The sequence below is a fragment of the Gadus chalcogrammus genome, chromosome 22 (genome assembly GCF_026213295.1).
Source record: "Gadus chalcogrammus isolate NIFS_2021 chromosome 22, NIFS_Gcha_1.0, whole genome shotgun sequence".
Taxonomy (NCBI): domain Eukaryota; kingdom Metazoa; phylum Chordata; class Actinopteri; order Gadiformes; family Gadidae; genus Gadus; species Gadus chalcogrammus.
The window spans coordinates 9,211,652-9,226,906 of NC_079433.1; the positions used below are offsets into that span (position 1 = coordinate 9,211,652).

The 15,255-nt window shown below is 44.3% G+C and overlaps 2 protein-coding genes and 1 long non-coding RNA gene across 6 annotated transcripts; all 3 read left to right on the forward strand.

Annotated features, from left to right (window-relative positions):
- Nucleotides 1–645: 645 nt before the first annotated feature.
- LOC130375579 (uncharacterized) lies at nt 646–2,172 on the forward strand. Its single transcript, XR_008893858.1, has 4 exons — nt 646–1,105; nt 1,478–1,558; nt 1,947–1,982; nt 2,088–2,172. It is a non-coding gene; the product is annotated as an uncharacterized LOC130375579 (long non-coding RNA).
- A 2,717-nt stretch (nt 2,173–4,889) lies between these two features.
- Nucleotides 4,890–7,352, forward strand: atp5if1a (ATP synthase inhibitory factor subunit 1a). The gene is made up of 3 exons (XM_056582586.1): nt 4,890–5,082; nt 5,348–5,460; nt 6,976–7,352. The coding sequence occupies exons 1-3, from the start codon at nt 5,011–5,013 to the stop codon at nt 7,115–7,117; spliced, it is 327 nt and encodes a 108-aa protein (XP_056438561.1). The 5' UTR covers nt 4,890–5,010; the 3' UTR covers nt 7,118–7,352.
- A 151-nt stretch (nt 7,353–7,503) lies between these two features.
- Nucleotides 7,504–15,116, forward strand: LOC130375569 (heterogeneous nuclear ribonucleoprotein R-like). Of its 4 annotated transcripts, XR_008893856.1 has the most exons (15): nt 7,504–7,678; nt 8,209–8,366; nt 8,479–8,597; nt 8,725–8,832; nt 8,969–9,082; nt 9,199–9,375; nt 9,633–9,768; nt 9,905–10,110; nt 10,274–10,423; nt 10,519–10,640; nt 11,003–11,544; nt 13,210–13,272; nt 13,993–14,060; nt 14,268–14,411; nt 14,628–15,099. XR_008893856.1 is itself a non-coding variant. In XM_056582576.1 (12 exons), exons 2-12 carry the CDS (start codon nt 8,210–8,212, stop codon nt 13,239–13,241), a joined length of 1,863 nt encoding a protein of 620 aa, XP_056438551.1. In that variant the 5' UTR covers nt 7,504–7,678; nt 8,209; the 3' UTR covers nt 13,242–14,564. The 4 variants fall into 4 exon arrangements, 2 of the variants coding, with proteins under 2 accessions (XP_056438551.1, XP_056438550.1); XR_008893855.1 differs by having other exon boundaries at nt 13,210–14,411; nt 14,628–15,116; XM_056582576.1 differs by lacking the exon at nt 14,628–15,099 and having other exon boundaries at nt 13,210–14,564.
- The last annotated feature ends 139 nt before the right edge of the window (nt 15,117–15,255 follow it).

Below are 15,255 nucleotides of genomic sequence, written 5' to 3' on the forward strand. Positions count from 1 at the left end.
TAGGAACGGCAGAAGCTAATCCTCAAGGTGGAAGAGTGAGAGAGTGAGAGAGAAAGAGAGAGAGAGAGAGAGAGAGAGAGAGAGAGAGAGAGAGAGAGAGAGAGAGAGAGAGAGAGAGAGAGAGAGAGAGAGAGAGAGAGAGTAGGCCTTCATATTTCCCTTGGGACTGCCACTGGTTGAGAGAGAAGACGAGAGGAGACACTTCCTGAGGCAATTACGTTATCCCTAGTGCCTGTCGGCCTGTAAGCCTTAATGTCATGAAATGTGCAGGTGTAAAGAGGTTGAGACCAAGGCACACAACGAAAAAGGGAATACAAATGGATTTGGCGAACCCTCAGCTGAAAAGCACTGTTATGAAGATTAACCTTCATCTACCATTACAAATCCATCCTTTTACCATTAATCCATCAGACCATCCATCAAGCATCTATGTATTGGTAGTGTGGCATCACAAGAGGATTTATTGTTGCTAGCAGATGCAGTCCTTCTAGTTTGATGCATCAACTACAAATAAAGAGGACTGCTGAATAAAAGACTACAACAACCAGTAGGTCAACACCAACTGGGCCCAGCTGCAGCTCATAAAGACTATTTAACAAGGCCCTTGAACGTCACCCTGATTGGATTTCCGGTGCATAATTAGTGTCCAAGTTCCCCCTATTCTTATTCCTTAAATAGTGTACTATATAGTGCTCACTGTGCAGGGAATGAGTGTATAAGAGAGCCAAATCGAACACAGCTCCTGTTACGGCTTGATAACATTGTTTGAGTTGATCCCCAGAGCACTGGTGACAGAACAGTAGATGAGATCTTCATTGACAATTTAACTTGCATTTAATCCGTCTTTATTTTCCACCATTACTCAGTTAACGCATCCACATTTGAATGATGTCAAAGTGGTTCTAAAAGTTTGGTCCGCCATTACAATTAGAAATACTTGCATAAAGAGGACATTTTAGTTAAACTAAATCTACCAACAAAAAGACCAACTCCAATGAATCATTGCCTGGTTTGGTTAACCCCTTCCTCTATTAACCTCTTCTAAACGTACTCACCAATGCAATTGAAAAGAAACTGAACCCATGAAGTGTAATAAACACCAAAGGTATGTATCTCAACAAACTGAGGCTGACTCAGTTTGCCACACATTGCATGTTTTGGCTCGAAAGTATAGAGTTGCTGTATAATATCAAGGCATATTTAAAGCCATCACGGACCGCTCATTGATTCAGCACTTGGGGAGGCCAGCTGCGGGAGGCCAGCTCTCCTAGGGCTTCAGTGATGATCACTAATTGCTCTTCAGGCGACTAGTATGTACATACATGCCTATACGTTTTCTCTCTCTCTCTCTCTCTTTCTCTGGCTCTCTGTTTCTCTGATACACGCTTGTTATATTCCACTCTTTTCTCCTGAGTCCTGATTAAGTAGAACCAAAGAAAATATGGAAGCAAGCTTTTATTTTTCTCTGATTTTTCAGCAGACTGAGGGCCGGCCGGAGAGCTGGTGATTCCACCAGTGAGTCATGCCATTCCCCCCGCCGCCAGGGGGATCGTCAGAGGTAATGACTGCCTTCAACACCCATGGAATGCTAGGGGGATTTATGTGAAAGGAAATCACAAAGAAGGAGAAAAGTAATAGTCATCTAATGTGGTGCATATATTACCTCTAGAACTTGATGATGTTATAATGCATAATTATGGAACCTATTGGAAAATACTGCTTGTATAATTTGGGTAGCGCAATCCTTCAACATAAATGGTATGCCATAACGTATTCATATGTATTTTTTGGTATCTGTAAACGCAATTTCATTTAAGATAACCCCTTGAGATATTGTTTTTCAGAGGGCTCCAATTCATTTCAGAACCGAGCCTTAGCATTTACTTGAAATTCACATCATAAAACTTGTGAATGAAGCTATGGATTATATATTTGTTGTTTTGTAGGCAGTTGTCTTTTCTCTCCCACTGCAAAAATCAAGGGTAAGCATTCCCCTTTAGCGATGAGCGAACATTGCCTCTAAATCGATAATGTCTATGGCTAACCTGAAATGGACAAGACACAAAGAATTCAGTTCTTTTCTACAGGCCCGGCGGTCTCCATGGCAACAGTGACAACATCCAACCAGGTTATGAAGGCCATCTGCAGGGATGGGTCTCTGCAGCAGCAGACAAAAGCCTCATAACATGACAAGATGTGCTACGCTGTTGTTGCATGTTGAGTTTAATCACATAACATCGGCTGCTTCTAAATGAGCCAGTCTCTCGCTTTGCCCACTGGATCGTTCTTCATCCTCTGGTATTTACATGTAATATAACAACACTTTATCTTCAATGGTTGTTCATCCAATATGGTATGCCAGACCGGTATGGTGGGAAAGGAAAAATGTGCATTGTAAATAAGCAACATTAATCATAATAATGATACCAATAATAATTGTGCACTTTTTCCAGGGTGCAGGTCCTTTGTAATATAGCATGCACAATGGTCATCTAGCCTGAATAAAGTCTGCATGATTTCATTTGTAATGCACCAACCAGACTTACAGAGTCTGTGCATACGATGTTATGAGTGAGCTATGAACGAGCAGCCTCGAGCTATAACGACATCTTGCACATTCTCATAAGCTCTGCGTGACCTTACTTTGTCTTTGCTCAGGTCGGTGCTGCTGTTGCCAGGATACTAATTCCTATGGCAACACTTGAGCACAGCGAGGGAAGCAACGCTGAAAAAAATGCAGGTAATTGGCGGGATCTGACTCTCGTGGACCGGAAGTCCATACACTAAAAAACCTCACAAAGCCGCTCAGACAAGTGAACACGCATGCAGGGAACAAATGCATGAGAGTCTATTGATACTGTTATGTTACCTAACAGGTTTTTGGGTAATTATTAAACATTAGCAGGGAGTGTTCTGCTGTGTATAATGAAGGCAGAATAATCACAATCTGATAATAGATAATAGATGTGATTCAACTACATGGATCACCTCCCTCATGTACTATTCATTTAATGAGCATGAATTATGTTGGCTGTATATTTAAACATCTCATCTTTCACAAAAGGGTTTTGTCCATTATAAAGAAAGAAATGTTGTTTGCATGGGGAAGTGCACTGTATTCCAATGTTGAAAATGGCAGAGATGGCTTATGTTTGCATGAGAACATACTGCCACCATTTGTCGAAAGATTGGCACTGCTTCGACCATGCATTCCATGCAAGCGGAAGCATGAGCAGACCATGTCTGCCCCTCGAGAAAGGATGAAGAAAAACAATCCTTGGGAAACATCGGGAACCTTCAAATGTTGTCTGAATTGGAGAAAAAAGAAAGAGGCCTTCCTCATGTATAAAAAATACCAGAACTCTAGAGAAGCTGAGAAGGCTAATATTAATATTTTATTTTCTTTCATAACCCAGTGAAAAACAAACCCAAAACATTTGGGTCAGGTTACATTCATGACGCCCGGATGCCCGTGTTATGTAAACCGGCCTCGTCACAGTTACCTCAAGATCACTGATTTATAAAAGCGTACATGACCCTGTTCCACCGGAAAGGCCATCCCCACCGTCACGGCCATTGGTAAACGCATGGTGTGGTCTTGAGGATGCACCTCTGTACACACAGCAGTTGGCCATCCCCTCTGCTGAGTCCCAACAATGACACAGAGCGAGGCCTAAACAGACAGAGCTCTGTCATTCGTGTGTGTGTGTGTGTGTGTGTGTGTGTGTGTGTGTGTGTGTGTGTGTGTGTGTGTGTGTGTGTGTGTGTGTGTGTGTGTGTGTGTGTGTGTGTGTGTGTGTGTGTGTGTGTGTGTGTGTGTGTGTGTGTGTGTGTGTGTGTGTGTGCGTGCGTGCGTGCGTGCGTGCGTGCGTGCGTGCGTGCGTGCGTGCGTGCGTGCGTGCGCGCGCGCGCGCTCGCTCCAGCACTTGAAAGATTAGTGGTCATTAATTCATTCATCATAGAAGAACCACCAGAGGTTATAACCACACTAATGTTTGTACTGTGCAGAACAGTTGTTAACACCTCCCCATGTACAAGACACAACCAAATTGCCTTCCACATGAAATGGCAAGGGACACCTAAATATAATGAAACTATTGACACATACAAATTACCATTATATAAAACACGATGAAAAAAACAGTTTGTTTGTGCGTTTTATTTCGGAAATTACATTCTTAGAATGCATGTTCACAGTGTCGCACAAAGTCCTATCTGTGACCGGATCAGGAGAACCAAAAGCCACTCACACTACAGCGATCTGCAACGATGAAGCACACGCACCCGCTAGTCGGGGTTACAATTTATATTGCTGCCACTAGATGGCATCGCAAACAAGCTCACCATAAATTCAGTATCAGCCGCAGAACCATCAGTGGCACCGGTTTTACAATATAAAAGCACGGGACATTTTGATTTCATACGGTCCTATCAGTTCGTTTGAGTATAAAACATATTCACCTTCAAATACGAACACAATTCAAAGACCAATAATATCTATATTTATTTATCAAGAGATATTTTTCTTAATTAGTGGTATATTTCATAATTGTTGGCCTATTGGTGAGTAGACTATGAAGTTTTAAGTTAGACGGATTCAAACAAAAATTTAAATGCATCAATTTCATCAATGCAAAGCTTATAACGTATAAAGCAAATACAGTTCTGATGGACATTTTATGTACACACCTTTCACACAAACTAACCCTACAAAAAACGATTCCAAATGTTTTTTGTAGGTATATGTCAAATGCTTGTTATTTTTTTATGTTTCTTTTTTATTGAACTTATTTTTTATTCTTAAAAGAAACATATTTTTTTTATGTTTCTTTTTTATTAAACTCGTTCCGCTTTTATTTGGAAAGGGTCATAGCGGATATGCCCATTTCCTTAGGTCCCTTGCTGTTTACGTCGGTTACAGTAACAGCCCTGACCACCAAAAATAATTTCCGAATCGGGTGTGTGTTGAAAGGTCTGTTTGCTTTTGGATCTGAATCAATTTAATTGAAAATGGCTAGATTGGTACTTAGGTCCAGCTTTAGGGGATACATGTCCAGTCAGATTAGGATGGCGTCTGACCAGGTAAATGGGTAAACACTTTTTAAATGCTTTCTTTAATGCAGGCTTTACTAGGCTTATTTCATCCGTGCATGCATGACAACACTTAGTAAACGAGTACAATGTTTAGTTACATATGTCAACAGTATAAAGTGGATCATTAAAGCGCATATGTGCCCTCAGCACAACTTGATGTTCCTGTCTTGGTGGTGCGTCCCACCCCGTCCCACATATGTTGTGATCTCCAGGTCACACACTGCATACTGTCAACACGTCATTTTCTCCACAGCTCGGGGAACTAGGTGGAGGAGCAGGAAAGGGGGGTGGAGGGGGTGGCGCAGTGAGAGAGGCCGGAGGAGCTTTTGGAAAGCGACAAGCAGCAGAGGAAGAACGGTATTTTAGGTAGGACGCCTTGGTTGTATCTGATCTATTTGTAATCACTTCTATTATAAGGTCAAGTCTGGCACCGCAATGGTGGGACAAGCTCCCTGCCGACGTCAGGATGACCGCAAAGTCGCTCGCCAGACTCAAGGCTCCCTTGCAGGTTTCACCTGGACTGCCTCCCCTTTACCGCCCACCACCCCTTCTCCCCTACTCTCCTAAAAACACCCCTCTTATGCACTTATGTACGGAAGCCGAGAACGGCCATCGATTATTTATTTTTTTATGCACTGTTATCTCGTGATAACGACTTATTATCTCGTTTTCTCGATATAACAAAGGTCGTTTTCTCGTGATAACGAATTAATTATCTCGTTTTCTCGATATAACAAAGGTCGTTTTCTCGTGATAACGAATTAATTATCTCGTTTTCTCGATATAACAAAGGTCGTTTTCTCGTTCATATCTTCAATATAGTACACCTCAGGGCTGTATTTCGTGTTGTTTTGATTTGATTTTCAATTTACCGCATGCTCCACTTTTCTGTATACCTGTCTGCAGGCTCCACCTGTCAATGAGAGAAACATGAAATAAGGCAGTTTTTTGTGTTTCACCGGCAAGGAGCTGTCATTACGCGCAAATTACGCACGGCTGCGCGCTCTTTATATCGTCCATCTTCACTTGAACCTCGTTGCTAATATCAAATCCAACTTTACAAGCTGTGTCACAACTAAGGATAAATAAATCAAATCAAAATGTCGATGAATCACACATGAATCATCAGCATTACGTTTATAAATGCGTTTTTGATTTACAGTTTACAGATATCTATCCTAGGAGTGTCAATCCTGATATCCTGGAGTGCACTTCTTATTATAGATCACACTTAAAATGCAACATCATTTTATTTTTTAACTATAAGGGGGTCCCCCAAGGGGTTGAAGACCATGCGTAGTGGCACAACAGCCTTCTTCAGGGTGTAACCCACAGCACACAGATTCCCCTTAAGTAGACAGGTTTATTCAAAAAAAAATATATATATCTCGTTATCACGAGAAAACGATCTTTGTTATATCGAGATAACGAGATAATAAGTCGTTATCACGAGATAACAGTGCATAAAAAAATAAAATAATCGATGGCCGTTCTCGGCTTCCGTACTTATGTATGTTTGTACGTCCACTTAATGTACGCACGTGTTGTATATTGTAGGCCTACGTCCTGACACTTAATTATAGTACTTAGCATTGTGTGTAATCTAATCCTAGCTATCTTGTTCTATGCAGGAAATAGTTTTAACCTAGCAATTGTAAGGGCTTATTGGCACTTGTTGAACATCCTTCCTGTACCGATATATGGTTGTTTCTATTTTCTTCTGACAAATGTACTTATTGTAAGTCGCTTTGGATACAAGTGTCTGCTAAATGCCGTAAATGTGAATGTTCCCGCCTGGACCTGGCAGACACATGTGTTATGACCACGTTATTGGTCCTCTAACTATTGTTGTCATGAATTTGTTGTTTTCAACCAATTTAGGCAAAAGGAGAAGGAGCAGCTGGCCCTCCTGAGGAAGCATCACGAGGAGGAGATCGATCACCATAAGAAGGAGATCGATCGCCTCCGACAGGAGATCGAGCGACATAACGGGAAAATAAGAAAACTAAAACATGACGACTGAGTTTTCTGAGTCCGAGGCATCATCCACATTACGACCTTAAAACATCGCTGATTCGATACCAGTCCCAATCATTATTATATGAACACTCCGTATTGTATGTCATATGAATCAAAATAAAGCTTTTAATTATCAATTGTGTTTTTAATGTCATGCTGCCACATGGCTCATTTAATCAATAAGTGCATTGTTCGTGTCTCTTCACCGTTTGAATTTGTATATTTCGTTGGGTAGCTTTCTACATTGTTCTGGCCGAAATAAAAAATATGTAGAAAATAAAACAGTTGCATACATAGAATCACGTGAAAACCCGCCTTTCCGTGTATCAAAACGACACCCCCCCCCCCCCCCCCCTCAGGTCTACCTCCGAATCTCGCGATGATCCCCGAGTGGTGGCGATGATCGCCGAGCGGTGGCGTTGTTCGAGCGACGACGGCGCTGTCTGGAAATCTGTCTCGTGGGCAGACCCACACGTATTATTGATATTACCTATTTGATAACATCTCACGCATCAAGAATTTCATATTTAATTCCACGGTGGTGTTAATTTTCTATAAGATATAGGTAAGTACGGCTAACTATTGTTTTGCACGACGCGTGCTTATTTGAATTGTGAAAGGTGTTTTTCTGCACGACTAGGCCTCCGCTGTAGCCTCTCTGACGAGCTAGCAGGCTAATGATATTTGTGATAGTCTTTGAATCAGATGGAAAACGAACACGTTTGTTTATTTACCAAAGACTTTCGCGATATCATTGTGCATTGGTACTTAAATGCATTACCTGTGTGCGTATTGAGACTAGAATGTAAATGCATTCGACAATATTAGGTTTGCTAGTAACCTGCATGCAAAGGGGGCGGGACAGTGCCTGTTGGTTGGTATATTCACATCCAATTCTGCTGTGACATAGCCTCATTTAGTGACGGGAAAAGTAAAAATGCATACCGTTGTCCGTGTGTATGTTAAACTTGGTCGAGGCGTCATTCGTATTGTATTGCATGTATATTTATTGCATGCTCGGCATCAAGCGCCAAACGCGTCTCGGAACTATGACAACTTCTTACATTAAGCGCACAACCCTGCTTTTGTTTTTAGAATGGCCACTGCTGAGGTGAACGGCAGTTCTGCCCTAGCAAAGGAGGAGGATGAACCGATGGACGTGTCGACCACGCACACGGAGAATTACCAGACGTTACTGGACGCCGGTCTCCCTCTGAAAGTAGCGGAAAGCCTGGATAACATTTTCCAGACAGGTGGGCTGTTACTTCTGAACTTTATTCCATCACAGTCTCATTTACATTTTCGTGCATACGATGAATATGTGATTAAGGACCACACAATGCATGCGTGCATTATTAATGACAGGCTTGGTAGCGTACGAGGACCTGGATGAACGGGCGATCGACGCGTTGCGGGAGTTCAACGAGGAAGGGGCCCTCACGGTGCTGCTGCAGTTCAAAGAAAGTGACTTGTCCCATGTTCAGGTTGGTGCCGTAAAGTCCTCACTGAGAAGGGGATGGGGGCGGGGGGGGGCGTGCTTTCTGATGCATTTTCAGTATTGGTGCATATAATAATGGAGGGAAACCCCCCCCCCCAAAAATCTTTCCACAGAACAAAAGTGCTTTCCTCTGTGGTGTCATGAAGACGTATAGGCAGAGGGAAAAGCAAGGAAGCAAAGTACAAGAATCCACCAAGGGCCCTGACGAGACCAAAATCAAGGTAAACCAACAAAGTGTCAGTTCCTAGTCTGAACTAGGCCGGTAGCGCTGCATTCCATCCTTATACACATGTCACTGTTGACTCATCATTGAACACGTGTTATGTTATGTTGTATCGTTCGTTTGTCTGTTTTTAGGCTCTGCTGGATCGAACTGGATACACATTGGATGTGACCACGGGGCAAAGGAAATACGGGGGACCCCCACCACCCCAGGTCTTCACGGGGTGCCAGCCCGGCGTTGGCACGGAGGTAATCGACCGGGGACACTTCCCAATGTCTGGTCATTCGCCACAGAAGACAAATGGCATGCCAGGACTTGTACGAGGATGCTAATCGCTGCGACCGTACTGCTCATGTTCCTTCAGGTGTTTGTGGGAAAGATCCCCAGAGACCTGTACGAGGACGAGCTGGTGCCCCTCTTTGAGACGGCCGGGCCCATCTGGGATCTCAGGTTAATGATGGACCCCCTGTCTGGCCAGAACCGCGGCTACGCCTTCATCACCTACTGCAACAAGGACGACGCGCAGGAGGCTGTGAAACTCGTGAGTAGCCGATTGGATTCGATTTGAAATGGATCTAGACAAGGTATCAGGATTGTTGTGGAAATGCTTCCGGATTTCAGTGGGTTGTCTTCTCGTTGTAAAAATTAAAGTAAAGCAACAAATCGATCTAAGGAGACCTGCGCAGAATCGTAGACAAAAATGTTTTAAACTCGCATTTCAACCCGTTTTCCAACTCGCTACATGCACATCTTTTACAGGACAACAGTGAGTGACCTTTGACCTCTGTCCTTCTCCAGTGTGATAACTATGAGATCCGGCCAGGGAAGTACTTGGGAGTGTGCATATCGGTGGCAAACAATCGGCTGTTTGTAGGATCCATTCCAAAGAACAAGACGAGAGAGAGCATATTGGAGGACTTTGGCAAAGTCACAGGTTGGTCTTCTGCGGCCTAACAAAACATCCGACGTCGTGAAATCATTTTGAATTTCCAGCAGAGTAATGTGTAATTGCACTGCCTCAAGACGCCCTCCAGTGGAACCCACCTCCCTCCTCTTGTCTCGCTCTGCAGAGGGTCTCCAGGAGGTGATCCTGTACCACCAGCCGGACGACAAGAAGAAGAACCGCGGCTTCTGCTTCCTGGAGTACGAGGACCACAAGTCGGCCGCCCAGGCCCGCCGCCGCCTCATGAGCGGCAAGGTGAAGGTGTGGGGGAACCCCGTCACGGTGGAGTGGGCCGACCCCGTGGCCGAGCCCGACCCGGATGTCATGGCCAAGGTGAGGCGCTCACTCTTGGTTTTTGTTTTTTTCTTCATACTTAACCGTTGTACACCAGGTTAACCGCTGGTGTACAACGGTTGCATTACAGTCATAACCGGGGCTGTTATGTCAAATAATGTCTGGGTGTGTGTGTGTGTGTGTGTTGATTGTGTGTGTATAGGTGAAGGTGCTGTTTGTGAGGAAACTAGCCACGCCGGTCACTGAGGAGCTCCTGGAGAAGACCTTCTCTCAGTTTGGCAAGCTGGAGCGTGTGAAGAAGCTCAAAGACTACGCGTTCGTCCACTTTGAGGAGCGGGACTCTGCAGTGAAGGTGGGTCACCTGTGGCACGTCGGAACAACAAACGACCATTCCCCACGCCTGTTGTTTCCTTTGGGCTCATTCCTGCAATGGTTGTGGTCCGCCAGGCGATGGAGGAGATGAATGGGAAGGAGCTGGGCGGGGAGGAGATTGAGATAGTCCTGGCCAAACCCCCAGACAAGAAGAGGAAGGAGAGGCAGGCGGCCCGCCAGACCACCAGGAACACAGGGTAACCCCACCTTCTGTGTGCTCCCTTCAGAGAGGGTGCATTGAATTTGTACTGTTTATGTCAGTATTTTTGATTGAAACAAGGTTTTTTGCTTGCCGCTTGAAGGGTATGTTTAATTTCTGATAAAAAAGATATATATATATTGAGACAAACAACAGGCTTGGACCTGGACTGATTCTGTTGCCCACAGCGTCAGTGGAGTAGGGAAGTCGCCATTACTGTAGTCTGGTGAGGAGCTATCTCATTTATCCAAGTTTGAATAAGGACATGGTCAAATCCGGGTTTTCCTCTCCCTCTTTCTTTCTCTTTCTCTCTCTCTCTGTCGCCCGACCCCCGACCCCCACCCGTTGCTTTCTCTGCAGGTATGACGACTACTACTACTACCCCCCGCCCCGCATGCCCCCCCCAGGCCGGGGCCGGGGCCGCGGCGGCCGAGGGGGCTACGCCTACCCGCCCGACTACTACGGCTACGAAGACTACTACGACGACTACTACGGGGGCTACGACTACCACGACTACCGCGGCGGCTACGAGGACCCCTACTACGGCTACGACGACATGTACAGCATGAGGGGCCGGGGGTCGCGTCCCGGCCGGGCGGGGCCGCCGCCGCCCAGGGCCCGGGGGGCCCCTCCCACGCGGGGCCGGGGGGGCTACGCACAGCGGGGGCCCCCCATCGGAGGGCCCCGGGGCGGCAGAGGAGGCCGCGGGGCCCCCTTCCAGCCGCAGAGGGGCCGCGGCCCCCGTGGCGCCAGGGGCAACCGCGGCGGTAACGTGGGCGGGAAGAGGAAGGCGGACGTGTTCAACCAGCCCGACTCGAAGCGCCGGCAGACCAACAACCAGCAGAACTGGGGGTCCCAGCCCATCGCCCAGCAGCCCCTGCAGCAGGGTGCCGACTATTCCGGTAACTATGGTTACAGTAATGACACCCTGGAGTTTTCACAGGATTCCTATGGGCAGCAGTGGAAGTAGACGCGCCGACAGGTATTTGTCAGAGTAAGTGACAAAGCAAACAAACAAACAAAATCCAAAAAAAAGGAAAAGAACAAAAAGGAAAAAAAAAAATCAGGAGATTGGGCCCCAATTTTTTTGATTGACTTTTTATTCTTCGTTCCTCATCGAAAAAAGAAACAAATATATAAATATATATTATCCCTGAAAAATGGACGGATCCCAGAATTGGCTCCTCTTGATTGGCTGGAAAGCATTTTGGCTGAAGAAGTGAGCGTAACCGTTTTGCTGAATCCTTTCTTACTCCTTGCGGTTACATTTTGGACATGTGTTTAAAAAAAAAAGAAAAAAATTCCCTGAGCTAAACACTTTTACTGTTTGTTCCTCATTCTTTTAAAGCCAACAATGAACACTACAAAAAGACAAAAAAAAAAAAATCCAAACACGGACGTTCATTTTACAAAAGTCTGAAGGGACATTAAATCATCGTATATTGCCTTGCAGGAAGTATGTGTCCACGCTCCTTCCCTGTCCTCCCCTTCTTGTAACCCATCTATTCGTGGTTTCATAGTGGCTTAGGGACTTGCTTGTAAATAAATGCATATGGTTAGCGCTTGATATTTTTTGTTTTGTTTTTGCTGTGGTGGAGAAAAGAATCCACGGGAGGAGAGGAGGAATCAAAGTTTTGTAATGTGTATGCGTAGCATTTCTAGAGGTAGACCACATGTGTTTTTTAAACTGATACAACTTCCTATGTATTCTTTGAACTTGCCCGATTATAGGCTTTTGCTTTGGCTTACGTAAGAGCCATAGCAGTTTGTTCTTTGATGTTCTTTGTATTTATAACTTCTACGTTTTGTTCAGTTTCAATAAAACTCAGTTGAGTATCAGTCAATTGTCAAAGATACCTCAAATTGAATGGAGTCATTCAGTATTTGATTTGAATTTCTACCTCAATTCTCACATTTTGATGGAGATTTTCTAGTAAACAATGCTTCAAAGTTCAAACAAAGACTCGCTAAAATTAAACAATCTGGACGTGGAAAAGTTGGGTGGTGGCTGGGTGAAATGTTGATTAAAAATACAGGATTTTAACCCTTTATTGTCCTCTGCATGCCACTTGAATCTGCCTCTACTCCTCCTACACACACCTAATCCATGTAGCCTACATTCCAGGTACATTCCAGACCTATTAAAGAGTTTGGTCCCATTGGATTTCCATTGATTCCAGTTAAACACAAGCTTTGACCGCTGAATGGACCCCCAGTGAAGCACCAAAATCATCACCAAACCACTGAAGAACCATATTTTACAATTATTTGCCATTTGCTATTTTTCCTCTTGAAAGGCACTAATTCAAAGGGGTTAGAATTCTCTACGCCATTAAAGATTTGTCTTTTTCTTTTAATGAGTTTTTTTTCAAAAAAGGGTTAAAATTCTTCTGTGTGTATACATCTGTGCTCATGAGGCTTAGCAGCTGCTCATCTAACCCTGTCCCCCCCACCCCTTCCCCAACCCCACCCCTTCAGCACAGCGCTTGTAGCATCTGCCTCTTGGTACATTGATGTCCCTGTGTGCTTTGTTTGATGTCTCTGTCCTCTTATTCCAACCTGCGCAGGTGGAGCATCATTGAGAGTGCGGCACGGCTAGCGTGAGGAACTCCCCTGAGCGGTACTCGAGGGTGAGCTCGCCTTGCACAGAGTACCTTCTCCTCCTCACCCTGCTGCTTACTCTTTAATCACTGGCTGTGAACAACAAAACAACTAGCAGACGCCATTGTTCCTCTACTAACGATTCAGCGTCTAGCGTTGTTTCAGCGATTTCGGTTGGGTCATGAGGTCGGATCCGACAACAGAAAGCGGACGGGCGGGGATTTGGGTAGGGACGCGATACCCTAGCAATAATAATTTGGAGAACTGCCCTAGTCATCCAGCTTACAAAGGAGCAAAATATCCATGGCCTGTTTTCACCACTAGGTGTAGCAATGGGGCACAGTGCAGCAAAGACAGTCCCGTTCTGTGATCCCAGTGATGGCTTAGTTATGGAGATGGTTACTACAATTGTGCGTTGGATTGTGAATAATTCAACATATTTTAAATTATTCTACTTGTAGTGGGGTTAATTCATTCAGACGTGAGACGGTGCCTCAAAAGATGTTTTAATCTGTACAGCCACTAGATGGCACTAGGTGGCTAAAATAAGGGGTGTGTCTGTGAGAGAATGAGATGCAGGATGGATGGATGGATGTCGTGACTCCTGTAAAAATCCTGGCATTAAGCAATGTGGAAGTATGAAGCCTCACATGCCATTACAAGTATCAAACTACCAAACCAAACTAAGTTATTCTGTCAAAAGTAATTCAATTAGATTTGTGTCTTTATATGTTGCCTCTTGTTACCAGACAGTATGGAGGCTGCCCTAGATCCATGTGAATGACTCAGAGTTCACAAGAGTGGAACACATTAACTGGTAAGGTATTTGCTATCTAAGCTTTAACATGTGAAAATTTCCATTGTTTTTGACCTATGTTGTTTTTAAATCTTAAATGTACGGATATAAACACATTAAATCGAGTTACTTTAAACAATATTCCTCGTCAGACCTTACACAATGCAATGAAGATGACTGTCCCAAGATGGGTTGTATAAATACTCACTGTGTGCCCTCTGCTTTTAGGAACAGCTTGACTACGGATGACATGTGACCCGGGAGACTTATGAGTGCAATACGAACTCCGGGTCCCAGACGTCCATGAGTCCCTGTAGGCGGTCGGACACTTAGTGTTCAGGCTTTGTTTGCAGCATTCCAACACAAGATATGGTGAGTGATTTACTTTTCCAAAGGGATTTAATGGGGATTGTCTGCATCTCCAAATGAAAATGTAGAACAAAATTCACTAAGATTCATGCTCAAGAAAAAAATAGTGCAGGAATGTAATTCATACAAACTGAACATTCATGCATAAAATTTCCAAAAATAAAAACCTTCACCTAATTCTTAAGTATTGATTTGAAACTTTTTGCTTGTTTGACGTAGATCATGCACTCCTCCTGACTGCAGTTACCAGCGGAGGGCAGCAAGGACCGTCATGTGGATGGACCGAAGGCTGCGTGTGACAGGGGAAGGAGGAGGAGGCTGGACCCTGATATTCCACCACCAGAACACACACACAAACACCACCCTGTACGCTGATTGGAAGGATCACGAAGACGGATGACCTCGGCAGCAATAGTTGTAGGCCGGGTGTAATTTTAGCTATTCCTCGAAGCTAAACAAATAAAGCAATAAGGAGCTTGATAATTGTGCAGTAAGGGTGTTCTCTTCGAGTATTTCCATTCATTTTGATACGCATAACTTTTGAGATGTCGTGGTTGTTTTGTATGGGCCACATGAGATATTTGTCTGGGTTAGGGTTAAGGATTAGGAGCAATACCCACATATTTTATATCAAGTGCCATCCGCAATTCTAGTTCAATTTGGAAGTAACTGACATTAGTATTATAATTAAAATACAAATGGGTGGAGGTGGAGCACGCACATCCCTTTTTTAAATCGGCTATTTCTGAGAGCAAGGATGACGTACATGGTCTGAGACGTAACACAATCCTGACATTGTTGCTTTCCTACACCTACACATTTATGAAAGAAAAATATACACGTATTT